This window comes from Myotis myotis, unplaced genomic scaffold (genome assembly GCF_014108235.1).
Source record: "Myotis myotis isolate mMyoMyo1 unplaced genomic scaffold, mMyoMyo1.p scaffold_m19_p_3, whole genome shotgun sequence".
Taxonomy (NCBI): domain Eukaryota; kingdom Metazoa; phylum Chordata; class Mammalia; order Chiroptera; family Vespertilionidae; genus Myotis; species Myotis myotis.
This window is the reverse complement of record NW_023416335.1, coordinates 6330632-6346593: the sequence shown is the minus strand read 5'-3', so window position 1 is coordinate 6346593 and position 15962 is coordinate 6330632. Positions and strand designations below refer to the sequence as shown.

The 15962-nt window shown below is 47.4% G+C and overlaps 1 protein-coding gene across 8 annotated transcripts in view; it reads left to right on the top strand.

Moving 5' to 3' along the window:
* ACSL1 (acyl-CoA synthetase long chain family member 1) overlaps positions 1–15962 on the top strand; it is a 59963-nt gene that overhangs the window by 31407 nt on the left and 12594 nt on the right. For 7 of the 8 annotated variants that reach the window (XM_036300791.1, XM_036300794.1, XM_036300792.1 and 4 more), the window contains 8 exons: positions 2015–2079; positions 5107–5208; positions 5631–5730; positions 5906–6084; positions 13097–13129; positions 13273–13324; positions 13834–13907; positions 15885–15962. In XM_036300791.1, the coding sequence (XP_036156684.1) occupies positions 2015–2079; positions 5107–5208; positions 5631–5730; positions 5906–6084; positions 13097–13129; positions 13273–13324; positions 13834–13907; positions 15885–15962 (683 nt within the window). The remainder of the gene's footprint in view (positions 1–2014; positions 2080–5106; positions 5209–5630; positions 5731–5905; positions 6085–13096; positions 13130–13272; positions 13325–13833; positions 13908–15884) is intronic. The other variant, XM_036300790.1, reaches the window with a different exon arrangement.

Genomic DNA, 15962 nt, shown 5'->3' with positions numbered 1-15962 from the left:
CAATGTGGCCCTGGAGTCAAAAAGTTTGCCCACCCCTGGTCTAGGAGGATGGGGACTTACGTCATACTTCTGAGTGTGCCCTGATGTTAAGACAAGTCATGTAACTTTTGGGGCTCACTTTCTCGCTGGGAAAATGAAGGACTGACATGAATGTTTCGGAGAAGCTGAAGAAAAGTAAGCTCAGTGTTTTTAGCCTATACTGATTGAAGGCGTGGCTTTACGGGCTATTTTACTCATTTCTTTCCCCAGAGGAGCTTTTGATTCCAGCTTTGATTCCCCGAGGCTGCCCTAAGATTGCCCTTCCGTAGGAGAGCGTGACCACAGCTAGATCGTTGGAGTTTGCTGAGTGACAGCAGAGCCAGCCGGGAGCTTTTAGACCTGGCGTTTCAAAGCTGTGCTGGGGCACGGTTTGCCAAGATCGCGTTCCCTGTGTCAGTGCTTCCCATCCCCAGCTGCGCTTCAGGGTCAATGGGGGGAGGGGGAGGCTTTTGAAAAATACTAAGGCCCAGGCCCCATCCCTGTCCGATTATGTCAGGAAAGTTGCTAGCAGGGCCTGGGTATAGTATGGATTTTAAGTTCCCCAGCTGAGCCTGGGGCTAACTACGCTGTTCTAGAGCTAGAGTCCCCAGACTTTTCCCGTGAGGGGCCAGATAGTAAATGTTTTGGGGTTTGGGGCCATCTGGTCTCTTTTCAATGATTCAGCTGCAGCTTTAGATAATATGTAAGGGAATGAGTGAGGCTGCGTTCCAAAAAGTGTTTATAAGAGCAGGTGGCAGGCCTGATTGGCCCAGGCTGTAGATGGCCCACCCCTTTTCTTGAGGAATAAAGATATATTATTTCTATGGCCAGTGTATTTTCTTTTCCATCTGAAAACATCATCTGGTGGAGCTTAGCCGGTCTTTTTTATTCTTGGAGATGACGACATACAACGTTTATTAGTTTCAGGTATACAACACAGTGATTCCCACAGTGAGTCTAGTTGACACCCATCACCTCACATAGTTACAGACTTTGTTTGCTTGTGATGGCGACTTTTAAGATCTGCTCTCTTGGCAGTTCTCTAACACACAGTACAGCTTGGTTAACCAGGCTCTGTGCATTACCCCCGGGACTCGCTTATTGACCCCTGGCAGCCGGGCCTTTATTGCAGCCCCTGAGGATTGAAGAGGCTCTGAGAACAAGGCCCCTTGGCACTCTCTCCTGTGTTGGTCAGGACGGCCTGAGTCCTCACGACGGGATTCTGGAACCCACACGTGCACCCCACTTCTCAGGGCCCCAGAGGGGACCGTGCTCTGCTTTTCCTCCCCCTTCCTCCCGGTCCCCACCCCACACATGAACCCCTCAGCTGGCTCAAACAGAGAATAGTGAAGTCTTAGGTCTCAAAGCGGAAGTGTAAGATGCCGCGGTCAGAGGGGAGATGACAGAGCTTCCGACTTCATTCCATGCCCCGGGGAAGGGGCTATGCAGGCCCAGCTCACACCGCTGGTGGCAGAGCCTGGTTTCCTCAGGACACGTTCCTGTGTGCGGTCCGCTCTGACCGTCCGAATGGCAGCTTGTTCCGGGTGAATTAGCCTTTCCTTCAACAGCTACAGCTGAGCTTAAAGTTCGCTTGGATCCACCTGTAGAAAGGAACCTGTGTAATTCCAAATGTTAGTGACTTGGATTATATTAGTGAGCTAGCCTGTAGCGTGAATAATTAACATAATTAATATGGGTCTTTCTTTCTACTTATTAGGTACCTAAGTGGGAATCGGGACACATCCTGATATTTCCTAACTTTTGCATATACCTTCTCTCCTCTCATTTCCTCCTCTCCTGCCCCATTTAAGAAACAAAACAGAAATAAGTAAACAAGCAAAAAAATCAAACCAACACCCAGGGAGAGTTGTTTCCCATCTGAACTCATTATTTCTAATCTGAGGACCACTAGAGTCTGCCGGAGACTGTGCAGAATGAGGTGAATACAACTTGAGATGTTGATGCGTGTGACACCCATTGCTTTCTCCTTTTGCAGATAATGGCCCTTGCTTGGGCTCTCGGAAGCCAGACCAGCCCTATGAATGGCTTTCCTACAAGCAGGTGAGTTTTCTGGCTCTGTGGGCACCTTGCCCAGCTGTAGTGGTTCAGTTTGTGGGTTCTGGGAGCCATCGAATGTTCGGGCAGGAAGGTCCCTGCAGAACGTATGTGCCTGACCAGCTCAGAGCTTTAGAATAAACATGTAGCATCCGGATGGGGAAGTCTGACACAAAGATTTGGGGAAAACTAGTGAAGTGATTTAGGTCCGGGTTCAAAGTACTTTATCATTTTTATTTATTGATTGAGAGAGAGGGAGGGAGAGAGAGACATCAATTTGTTGTTCCCCTTATTGATGCATTCATTGGTTGATTCCTCTATGTGCCCTGACCGGAGATGGTACCCGCAACCTTGGTGTATCAGGATGACGCTCCAACCAACTGAGCTATCCGGCCAGGCCTTAAGCTCTTTGTTTTGGAACCAATGTGGGTGCATTGTGGAGTAGAGTATAATTTTGAAGATAAAATTCTAGAAATGTGTTGAAGCAGGTGGCTCCCCCCAGACCCGTGGTGGGGTAGGACTGCTCCTCTCTGCCGTGAGAGGTTCTAGAAGAGTTGAGCCCCATATAGAGTAGCCCTCAATTTGTAGATGAGGAAGACGGGTCCCAGAAAGGGATAGGCTCGCCCCTGGTCCCAGCTGGTTAGTGGCAGAAGCAGGGCCAGAAGTGGGGTCCGTGCCATCTAGTGTGGGGCTCAGCAGTGCGTCCTGGCAGCGTGGGACCCCTGCGACATGTAACCCCAGGGCCACCATCAACAGCCGCACAGGGACACACCTGTGTTCATCATGAAAACCAAGGACGCTGGGGTCTGGCAGTTCTCACTCTTGTCCCTCCCCACGTGCGGCTGGGTCAGTAGTCGTTTGTGAGTGGCAGGTAGCAGAGCAGGAGTACACTGACTGCAGCTGTAGTTTTATGATTCCGGTGAGTCCACACGCCCATGCTTCTCCGTGGTCCCAGGGGAGCCTGCGGACCCACAGGAGCTGGCAGTGGTGGCCTGGCTGCCTTTGTCCCCAGCGCAGCTGCCAGGAAGTGCTCCCTGCTCCAGGGGTGGGGCCCCCGGGCCTCCGTGAGCACACGCAGGCTTCCTCCTTCCAGGCTTTGTGTGGACGTGTGGTTCGCAGTTGCTGTTGTCCGGGGTGTGTATGTGGAGGGGTTGTCATTAGGAGCCACGGAGCCAGCTCAGGAGCCAAGCTTCAGGTCTCCCAACACCAGCGCACAGCGTCCTTCCCTTCCCTCGCCTGAGGGTCAGCGGCTTCCGAGGCTTTGCCTGGGTATCTGGAGCGAGAGGGCAAAGAGGCGAGAACGGTGGCACGCCTGGGTTGTAGGCGTGACTGGATGGATTTTGCTGTTTTGTTTGCCTTCCCAAAGCCAAATAATAGTGTTCAAATAGTAGTTTTCAGATCCCTCCTTTTTGCACGTGGTTCATAGACAGTGTCTGTGTGTTGCACATGCATCATTGCATGATGGTCTCAGGCCTCACAGCATCCTCAGGTGCTTTCTGGATTACCTGTGTCGCGTTACCCACAGCAGTATTTTCCCACATGACTTCTCTCGTGTGTCGGCGGGAAGCGAGAACTCCCCATTGCAGGCTGGGTTTTTCTGACACTGGACTCACCTGACACCAACTTTGGGTTTGTACATTCCCATTTGTGTTTTTTTTCTCACTACCTGGGGGCTCTGACCTTTGGGGGCAGCAACCCCTTTTGAAGAAAAGTACGGACCCTCTTTCTAGAGACAGAAAGTCACGCATGTTATCCCAGGGAGCTCTGTAAACACTGCAGGCACGTCCCAGGCTCCCGTCCCTCAATGCCAGCCATGGTTGTGAAACAGCCACGGGGTGTGCTGGTGATGAGCATCCTAGTGTCACCCTCTGCCACTCACCAGTGTCGCTCTCATCCCACGGCAGAGCCACGATGGCCCTATGGGCAGAGCCAATCAGGTTCTGGGTACAATAGGTGTGCTTGACCTCCGACAGGTGTGGGCATGAGCTCAGGGCGCTCCTGAGAAGAAAGGAAAGAATTCCAATTTTAAAGATTTTAAAAGCTTTTTTTAGTTAATTTGGGCAGGAATGGGGAGAGGATGGGGCAAGTATATAGTCCTGCCTCATTTTTATAAATCTACCTATTTTTACTTGGTTGTAATAATAGTATGCATTTTTGTGTATTTTTACTTAGGATTATTGCACATATTATATGTTTGGAGTGGTTTCCGTAATTGTAATATGTATGCGCTGTATGGCATTTCCCAGAGATGTGCTTTGGTACTTAACCCAGCCGTGGCTTTCGGCCCCTGCAGTTTGGTGACTTTTCAGGGATGGGGAATGTCCAGCCCGCAGGCTGTACAGGCCCGCGGAACCATTTGGTCTGGCCCTGCCAAGACCAGAGGATTAGTAAATTAAATGTTTGACACAGGCTAATTTTTAAGTTGATAATTTTGTATGGTTCACAAATTATGTTATAAATATCCAAATGGCTGTTGGCAGAAAAAGGGTTTGCCACCCCTGCAGTAATTTTGAAATATATGTCTTTGTACATAAACATTTATAAGCCTTCTTTTACAATTGAATTATTTCCTAAGAATAAAGTCTCAAGAATGGAATTAGAGAGCCCAATGAGAAGAACTTCCTTATTTTTTTAAAAAGATCTTCCCCAAACTTGCTGTTTCTGTCTTGATCCCAGATGACAAGTTTTGGCTGCTTTGCTGCTCTTTATAAATACAAAAAATAAATAAAAAAAAATAAAAAATAAAAAATTCTGCGTCCCTGTATGTCTTTTATAATTTGATGGGAGTTTGTAAAACGAGTCTGAATGGGCCTGGGTGAGAAGCCCTGCCCGCAGCTGCAGCCGTCGCTCTGCAGGAGGGCCTGTGAGGTCAGAGCTCTCAGGAGTGAGTCCTGGTGAGGAGGCCCGTGTTGTTCAGAATGTGTCCCCGACGGTGCCCTCTGCTCGCACCTTCTCTGTGCGGTGCTGCTCTGCTGTCCGAGCTCCGTTCCTGGCATTGGGCCTGAGCTGTCGCTGGTTCTCCTCCCGCTCCAGGTGGAGGAGATGTCGGAGTGCGTGGGCTCGGCGCTGATCCAGAAGGGCTTCAAGGCTGCCCCCGACCAGTACATCGGCATCTTTGCCCAGAACAGACCGGAGGTAATGCCCGGCTTGCCCCGCCCACAGCCAGCCTTCCGGTGCCCACTCCCTCGGGGACCTCCAGGCCAGCCAGTGGCTCACTGACCTCCTTCCTGCTTTTAATCCTGCAGTCCCCGCTCTTGGGATCTCCTTGCCTTTCTGTCCATCTGTCCAAATTGTGCTGCTCTTGCAAGGGGCAGCTCAGTTACCTCCCCGGAAAGGTGGCCCTCGGGGCTCCGAGTCACTGGCTTGTCTGGTTAATTCTCTTTCTCACGTGCCTCAGCTCTCCCAGCGCATGGCACCTCCTTTTAAGCAGGGTCCTCACTGTGAATCCCTCGGGGCCTGGCGTGGCGTAGTAGATGCACTTTAGAGCTAGTGTGGTCTCCGTGGAGGGTTCCATGATGACGTGTCGTGTTCTCTCCCTGCCCTTGCCGTTTGTTTAGTGGGTGATCATTGAGCAGGGATGCTTTGCTTTCTCCATGGTGGTCGTTCCCCTCTACGACACCCTGGGAACCGAAGCAATCACTTACATCGTCAACAAAGGTACGTTGTGGTCTTTGGGCGGACACTGGCCTCGTTGTTAGATTCAGTGATTTACATTGGCCTATATTTGATTTGAAAGGGGTTTTATATTTAAATGTCCATCTACCTTTTAAAAAATTATACAGTCAAGCTCACTTTCCAGAGCCTCTTGCTCATTGTACCTCTTGCTCTCCAGCTGAACTCTCCCTGGTTTTTGTGGACAAGCCGGAGAAGGCCAACCTGTTGTTGGAAGGTGTAGAAAATAAGCTGACCCCAGGCCTTAAAGTCGTGGTCCTCATGGACTCCTATGGCAGCGATCTGGTGGAACGCGGCAAGAAGTGCGGGGTGGAGATCACCAGCATGAAGGCCATGGAGGTGAGTCCTGCCTGCAGGTCTGCAGGGATCCCAGGGTCATCTGGGCGCAGGTGTGGCATCCAGTGGACCGCACGGGCTCAGCGCTGGCTGGCTGCCTCAGCCAGGAGCAATACGGAGCAGAAACTCCTGTCCCAAGTGAAAGAGAATTCCACGTGCACACCCAGAGCCACTGTCCCATCTACAGCTTCCTCTCCTCCAGCGAGTTGCAGGGCTCACCCGTTTGTCCCAGAGCCCGGCACACCGCGCCCGTGAAGGCGGGAGCGTGACGCTCACTTGCAGGCGGGGACTGAGCTTAGTGCCTCTTTAGGCTTTGGTGCCTTTCACTCTCTGATTTGTGTCTAAAACGGAGCCAGGCCTGGACATCTGCCTCCTTATTCTTTTTCCCGAATTGCTTTTGTAGAGGCCTGGTGAGTTTCCAGCAGGGATGTTGGATTTGGTTTATTTTCACACTAAATTTCTTCAGATTCACATTCATCATGTTAAAGGTAACCATTCTGGGAAAATGAGTGCGGCTCACACTGAAATTGCCTGTTTGGCATCAGCTCACGTGAGAAGCTGATTCTCCCTTTTGGCTCGGAAATTAGAGTTCAATCCCAAGTTGCAGGCAGGAGGAGGACCTTGTGTGTACACATCATAGCAAGTAATAGTCTGAGTAGAGTCAGCAGTTCCCTTTCTGAAAACCTTATGTGCTTTCCTGGATCTGTTATAAATAGGGTTTAAAATTTATGTATGGTTTTCTATAAAGCATTGAGGCTATATTAAATAGGATCTATCAACCCTTTCCTGCGGAACTTCAGCGTCAGAGAGAAACTGTCATTTGTTGTAACAGAGCCTCCTGCCTCACTCACAGACACACACTCACACTCACACATCACACACTCACACATTACACACTCACAGACACACACACTCACACATCACACACACACACATCACACACACACTCACACATCACACTCACAGACACACATACACACACACACACCACATACTTACACAGTACTCTCACAGACACACACATCACATACTCACAGGGACACATACACACATCACATACATGGTACCCACACATTCACGGACACACACATTACACTCACAGACACACTCACACTCATACATCACACACTCACAGACACACATACACTCACACATCACACACACATCACACACTCACACATCACACACACATCACACACTTACACATCACACACATAACAGACTCGCACACATACACTCACACACACATCGCATACTTACACAGTGCTCACACACATTCACAGACATACACATCAGACACACACATATTACATACTTACACAATGCTCACACTCACATATTCACAGACTCACACATCACACACAGACACACACACATATCACATACTTACACAGTGCTCACACTCACATTCACAGACACACGCATCACACTCAGACACACACACATCACATACTTACACAGTGCTCACACTCACATAGTCACAGACTCACACTCACAGACACACACATCACATGCTTTCACAGTGCTCACACACATTCACAGGCACACACATCACACACAGACACACATACATATCACATGCTTACACAGTACTCACACTCACATTCACAGACACACACATCACACTCACAGACACACACACATCACACACAGACACACACACACATCACATACTTACACAGTGCTTACATTCACATATTCACAGACTCACACTCACAGACACACACATCACATGCTTACACAGTACTCATACTCACATTCACACACACGTCACAACTTGGAGACATACAGACACACACATCACACACACACATACACTCATACAGTCATAGCCACACATGTACTCACACATTCACTCTCACACACATACACACAGCAGTATGGAGCCTGAGTCCATAGGAGACAATACATATATTGTTAAACTTGGTTGTTTTACTTGTAATCCTCTGTCTTAATAATATAATCTCTTTTTCCCCATCTCCCCCTTCTCCCTAACCACCCCAACACACACACACACACACACCGGAATTTTTTTTGTCTTTTTTTACTACTATATGATAAAGAAGTAATTTTAAGGTTAAAAGTGTAGATGGGTGAATGAAGATTATAATATAAAATTTATATTAAAGTCCTTATTTGTAAAAGACATTGCTTTATACTTACCTGTGTAATATGATTCATATTTTGGGAAGTGCACGCCATCACTATGACCACATCCTGTGTACTCGCGCCTGGCCAATCGGCAGGGCCCACAGTCCTTTCTCCTCCCCTTACCCCAAACCCCTATAAAACCTCTCTCCACACAGAGTTTTCCCTCTCTCGGCCACTGGAGCTTACCGTTGCATCGGTGAGTGTGGCAGGGGAGCCAAACCTAGGTTTGAAATGAATGACTCTTTGCTTTTGCATCGGACTCGCTGGCTCCCTGTGGGTTCTTGGGAATCATGAAATCTGGGCACAACAGGAGCTCACGTGCAATGGAATATCATTCAGTCTTAAAAGCAAGGGGATTTTGACAGGTGCTGTAACATGGATGAACCTCCAGGACATTCTGCCAAGGCTCATAATAAAAAGACACGTTCTCCACGACTCCATTTACATGAGGGACCTACAGTAGTCAAATCATGGAGACGGAAGGTAGCTGGTGGCCGCCAGGTCTGAGGGGAACGGGAGTGGGGAGATGCTGGTTAACTGCACAGAGTTTCAGTTTTGCCAGATGAAGAGTCTGGAGGTGGATGGTGGTGATGACTGCACAATGATATGAACGTGCTTTATATCACAGCTGTAGGCTAAAAGCTTACGGTTCTTGTTTGTTTGTTTTTGTTAATCCTCACCCGAGGACATTTTCCCATTGATTTTTAGAGAGAGTGGAGGGGAGAGGGAGAGACACACAGAGAGAAGCATCGATGTGAGGAATTGGTTGTCTCTCACATGCACCCCAATTGGGGCTGGAGATCAAGCCTGCAATCGAGGCATATGCCCTTGACCGGAATCGAACCCGAGACCCTCAATCTGTAGGCCAACGCTCTGTCTACTGAGCCAAACCAGGGCAAGACCGCTGGTTTTATGTTATGTGTATTTTCCACTATAAGAACCACTTTACCGCTAGAGAAGACAATGTGTGCCCCGCCCTGGGAGCGAGGAGTGAGAATGTAAATGTGGTTTTCTTCATCTTTTGAGCAGTTTTGTAAATCAGTATTATATGGAATTTGATGATGAGTATTGTCGCCTCTCTGCTTGAAAAGGATTGTACTAATAATGTACTTTTCCCCTCCAATAACTTCACCAACTTTGGGTTTTATTATTTCACCTTTTCTTTATTTAACGGGTGAGAGATGGAGCTTCTTTATTATTTAAATGTGCATTAAAATGTATTAGATCTAAAGTGGAAGGTCCAGAATTTAATCAATGTCGTTGACAGTCTCAGGCTAATATCCCCCCGAATGTTAATTCCCAATTTGCTAAATACTAAATAAAACAATCCACCCGGCCTTGGAGCTCAGCGGTGGAGCATTGAGCCAGGAACCAAGAGGCCAGCTGTTCGATTCCCGGTCAAGGCGTATCCCTGGGCTGTGGGCTCGCTGGGAAGCCGGGCGGTGCAGGAGGCAGCCGCTAGTTCAGTGGTTCTCAACCTTCGTAACGCCGCGACCCTTTAATACAGTCCCTCACGTTGTGGTGACCCCCAACCATAACATTCTTTTCGTTGCTACTTCATCACTGTAATGTTGCTACTGTTATGAATTGTCATGTAAATATCTGATATGCTGGATGTATTTTCATTGTTAGAAATGGAACATAATTAAAGTATAGTGATGAATCACAAAAAAAAAAAAAAAAATTTTGTGAGCAAAAGATTAAGGCTTGAAGAAATGAACTTTTCTTGGACTTGTAAAAGCTTATGTTTATTGTAAAAGTTGTTACTTGTATCTCTAGTTGATGCCTCACACCTCTGTTGATTTCATTGTTGTCGTACCTTTTTAAATGTAAGTATAGTTGGTATACAAATTATGTTAGTTTCAGGTGTACAAAATAGTGATTGGCATTTTTATACCTTAGTATGTGGCCCCCACTAATTGTAGTAATCACCTGTCGACACAGACTTATTTAAAATTAGGTTTATGGCTGATCTTGTGATCATGTGTATGTTACTATACATTTATGTGAGATCAAAAATAGAAATATTGGTATTTGGAATGTTTGCATTTTATCCAATATTTTATTATATAATTTTAAAACATGAAAATAAGTTGAAAGAATAGTACTGTAGATGGCAATGTACCAACCAAAAGTCTACAATTAACATTTTGATGTATTTGCTTAATCACATGTTTGTCGCTCACTCGGTCCCTCTATTCATCCATCAGTCTTTTATTTAATACATTTTCAGTAGGTTGCAGATTTCATCACCCTTAGAACTACAGCGTGCTAATCATTAACTGAATTCAGTGTTTCCTTTGCTTATGGCTCTTCTTTTTTGGCATTTGGAACCTGAAGATGGCAGCTTGTTTACTTTTATGATGACTGTGCTTTCTTCTAAATGATCACATAAGACAGGCTTCAGGCAATGAAGCTTTCTTGGCAAAGAGTGCACCAGTTTGGATAACATAGTTCTGTTGGTGGCCACAATGGCACCAGGTGTTGGGTCTGTGGGGTCGGACTGGACCTGGGTTCAGCAACCTTTGTACTTGAGTTCTAGGAAAAATTTCAGGGCCAAGACTAAATACCAAAGAGAACATTTATTTAGAAAATCACAGAGGAGGAAGAAATGAGTCAGGAAACAAGTTACAGAGGCAAAAAAGAGGGCCCTGGAGCTAGGAGAGAGGAAGGGGAGGGCAAAGGGCCTGAGGGGCAGGGAGGAGACAGGAGGGGAAGAGCAGGATGGATGTACTTACTCCCTCCTACAGCTTTTAAGGGTGGGATTTCAGGGGCGGTCCCAGGGGATGGTCTCATAGAATATTCATCAGCTTTTCAGGTGTGTCCTTTCAGGGTCTCTACTGATTGCTGGCCAGGCAGGGGGCGTAGTCCAGTGCCGCTGGTCCTGGGGTCAGCACAGTCCTGGGCGGGTTTTGCCGCTTTTCTGGGCCTGGAGCTGAAGTACTAGTACAACTGAGGCCTAGACATTATGTCCTAGGGAGGAAAGGCCAGGGGATCCAAACCGCAGGACCAGGATCTGCTGGGGGAGGAGAGGTCACCCTGGGGGTGAGGTCCTTGATTTTCTGGTTTTGCCCGTTGCTAGGCACCGGGCTTTCTGCCCTGGTGAGTTTCTGTCCTTGGCTCACCGACCTTTCTCTGTCTAACCGCCTACCACACTTCCCAATAAATTGAAAGCTAAATTGCATATCATTACTGCTTCTTTGACTTACTATCAATTTTTGAAGAATTAGGGATCTCAAGAAGTTGTGTAAGAATTTTGAGTAGATGAGTGAGAATTTAGATCTGATGAAGATTATTTTGGAACAAAAAAGGAGGGAATTCTCATTGATTTAGTTCTTAGTTGGCTTCAGTTTGAATGTTAGTATTCCTGTGTTTAATCAGCGATCTGCTATGTATGTAACTTAAAATGAAAAGAAGATGAAAAACTGTTGAAAACTGCGCCAGACAGAAACTCACTGAGGCCTGCGCACACCCGTGTGATTTTTATTAATCTAGGTGCGCTCACTCAAGTGGTTCAATTTCCATAGGAAAAGAATATACAGAGTTTATTTTAAAAATTAATAGAGATTAGCCCTCGCTGGTTTGGCTCAGTGGATAGAGCATTGGCCTGCAGACTGGACAGTCCCGGGTTCGATTACAGTCAAGGGCACATGCTCGGATTGTGGGCTCAATCCCCAGTAGGGTATGTGCAGGAGGCAGCCAATCGATGATTCTTTCTCATCATGATGTTTCTATCTCTATCTCCCTCTCCCTTCCTCTCTGAAATCAATAAAAATATATTTTAAAAATAAATAAATAAAAATTAATAGAGATTAATGTTGTTACAGAAACTGCTTCATGCAGTAAACCACCAATGTCACAGTGAACCCTTGGTGGGAGCGGCTGCTGGGATGCGCAGCGCCTCCTAAATGAACCCATCCTTCTTTTTGTTGTTAATCCTCAGCTGAGGATATTTTTCCATTGATTTTTTAGAGAGAGTGAAAGGCAGAGGGAGCGACAGAGAGAGACAAGTACCGATGTGAGAGAGACACATCGATTGGTTGCCCCCTGCATGCACCCTGACCCAGGCTGCAGATCGAAGTATATGCCCTTCACTGGAATCGAACCTAAGCCCCTTCAGTCTGTGGGCCGACACTCTAACTACTGAGCCAAACCAGCTAAGGCGAATCTGTCCTTGTAACCTTCACGTCCATCCTGGAGCGGCCTTAAATCTTCCGTCCAGGCCTGTTTGATAATCAGAAGTTCCCAAGTCTTTTCTCCACTCCTCATGGGGAGCACAGTACTGGGGGCTTCTGAAATGGCTGGCATTGAAACCTGAGCACTGACTGTCTTTGGATGAAGGTGTTCGCTAGGCAGACTGGGTGAGCAGGCACCTGGCTGTGCTCTGGTTTGGGGACCGGATGAGCATCTACAGCTAGTTCTTTGGTGACAGTCAGACTGGGTGAGCAGGCACCTGGCTGTGCTCTGGTTTGGGGACCGGGATGAGCATCTACAGCTAGTTCTTTGGTGACAGTCAGGAGCTGGGTTTTGTGAAAGGTCAGAATAGGAAGTCGGGGCCAGGAAATCTATCATAAAACACTGGGATTCCTGTCTTTTGAGTAAATCCTATTGCAGAGGCCATCCTAATACCATTTACAGAGTCTCGTGTAAGAGAGACGTCTGGACAGTGGCTTCTCAGAGCCGTGGGTATGTCTTTTGGTTCAGGTTGACTTAAGTTGCCGTAGTTGCCGTAATAGGAAATGTATGCTGTCTTTGGGCAGCCGCCAGTGAGTCCCACAGCGAAGTCAGGTGGAGGGACTTAATGCGACCTTCTTCTTTACATGGAGAAGAGTGTCCGTTTAAGATGTTTTTCTCTTTTCTATAGGACCTGGGAAGAGCCAACAGGAAGAAGCCCAAGGTAAGACGGTCAGGCCTGCCCAGTCCCCTGGCATTCCCACTATCTGGTCTCCTCGGCGACGAGCAGGAGTGGTCGGTGACGTGTCGTGGCTCACAGTTGTCTGTTCTGACTCATGCGCGTTCTTCTCCTTTACTGTGCTGCAGCCTCCAGCACCTGAAGACCTTGCAGTCATTTGTTTCACAAGCGGAACCACTGGTAAGCTTTGCAGTGGACTTGCCTCTGAGTGGTACGTGCCAGTATGTACTCCTGCCCCCTTTTGAGAACAAGTTACTTCGGTGGACCGAAGGCAGAAGAGACAGAAGTGGTTCAGACACTGTCTTCTTGTCCCTCTGTGAGACATTCTCAGAATCTGAGTGTCATATATTTCCTCAGCCATTTATTGAAGGTGACACTTCATCCATCGTCCTGAGACAAACTGTATCGGTGATTTACAGAAATACAAACAAACTCCTGGTTTTTCTTCTCTTATTGCCACACACCCTCCAAAATTTGCCCATAGCAGTAAAGGTTGTTTACGACACTAAGTCTCATTGAAAGGATTGCAGATCGCTCAGGAATTGATGTGACTCAGCATTTGGCTTTCCTGGCTGTACCTGACTCTGAGGCCCCTGAGGCCCTAGCTATGGAGTGTTCTCTGTGTCTGTTGTTTGTTTCTGGATGGAGTTTCTGTCCTCTGACTTTGTTTGCTCACATGTGTTCCTCAGGCAACCCCAAAGGAGCAATGATCACTCATCGGAACATAGTGAGCGACGCCTCGGGGTTTGTGAAAGTGACAGAGGTAAACTTTTGGGATGTTGCCATCTTTCTTCATGTTCATTGGTTGGCATTAGGCCTCGAGAATGAAAGTGGTTAAAGGCAGGGGAGAAATGACTCTCTTGTGCTTTTATCTCCTATCCCAGTGGGGGAAAATAACTTCCTTAAGTTGGCAATGAAACATTAGATGCTGCTGAAGGTTTTGAGTTATTATTACTTTTATGGTCGGTTTGACTTCCATTTTATCAGAAGGACTAAAGCCTCAAACTTCAGTTGCTATCCAAGTGTCTTAGTCTGCGTGGGCTGCCATAACAAAATAGCCCAGACTCAGCAGCTAAAACAGCAGCATGCTGGACGCTAGAAGTCCATGATCAAGGTGCAGTGAATTCGGGTTCTGGTGAGGGCTCTCTTCCTGGCTTGTAGACAGCCGCCTTCTCTCTCTGCCTCGCATGGCCTTTCCTCTTGTGCACAAGGAGGATGAGAGAGTTCTCTGGTGTCTCCTCTTCTTACAAGGACATCGTTCCTTTTGGATCAGGGCCCCACTCTTATGACCTCATTCAGCCTTAATTACCTCCCAATGGCCCTATCTCCAAATATGGCCACATTGGTAGGCCTTCGGCATATGAGTTTGGAGGGAACTGGGGGGGAGAAGCCACCATGCAGTCCATAACACCAAGGGTATATTTCAACGTGCCCTTTAGAAAGTTGCTATTGAACAGCGTGACGCCTCTGTCTCAGACCCTTGGCACGGTTTGCGCAATGTGCGCGCTCGGTCTCTGTGGGTTCTGTCTGTGGCAGGAGCCTGCACCTCTTGGGTTGGGAGAATGGGCATCTCTGCTGGTGCAGAAGGTCGATCTCACTGCCACTTACACTCACACCCTCTTAGTCCGAAACCCCTCTCTTGGTATATACTTTCTAAACAGGAGCCAACCCTCACTACCTTACCAAAGCTCACTTCTCACTTTCTAATGGGCCTTCAAAGAAAGCTTCAAGTGCATCAGTGGCTCATGAGACAAATGGTTATAGAACTTTTGTTAAAAGTACTGTATTATTGGGGCATTCGCAATGTCGTAAAAACTTCTGATCATACTAATGCAGACGATGTTGTTGCACTAAATCGGAAAATTGAAAACTGTAAATACCATTGAGTCTGATTTCTGATCGTCTAGCACTTGCCCACAGAGAAGTACTAGTTTGGATGCAGGTCATCCTGGCATGAAGTTACTCTCAGGTTGGGCATGTCCAGGCTATGTCACGTGCTCTGGGACTCCTGTGCTCGCTCAGGACTGGCTAACGACGCGAGACTCCATGCAAACCCTCGCTGTGCCGGCCACGTGGAGCGGGCCTGGAAGCCAGATGTCCAGACTCAGTCCAGATACAAACCTATAGCTACCCGCGTCAGGGGAAAGCAAGTCCCTGGCGCCAGCCCAGAGCTTGCATTAAACAAACCGGGATGTATTTCACGGGTGAGGGGGGCTTTATGGTAAAGCTGTTGATCAAACTAAAATACTCCAGATGCACTTGCGCTGTAGATAAAAGGAGCTTGGAAATCCAGTTTCTCCTACCTTCTCTCCTGCTTCCCCTGTACAGCATAACATGCTGTCTTACATTGGACTGGATCTCATATTTCCACAACATAACGTGCTGTCTATGTTGTGCTGGATCTTACCCCAAGCGGGAATCAAGTTTGCTGGGTACTAGGGTACTGTAATTTTGAAATAATTAATGATTAGAGCACACGATCCCCTCGCATCCCAATTTGGGCAAAACATTTCTTATTTTGGCTAAAGTCCTGAGTGCATTCACTTTGTCATTAGAAATGACCCCCACCCTATCTGAGTAACTGAAGTATTGCTTTTCACTTCACTCCTTAGTGAGAAATACGTGCAGGGCGTAAGCAAAAGCCTTTTCTCCCCAGTGTTGAGGGATCGTGTGCTCTAAGTGACGTGGGAAATTGCTGGAATCTTAATGCCTCTCTGCCTGCTGGTGTCTTTGCTTACAGAACATTGTCAATCCCACCCCAGATGATACTCTCATCTCTTTCTTGCCTCTTGCCCATATGTTTGAAAGAGTTGTTGAG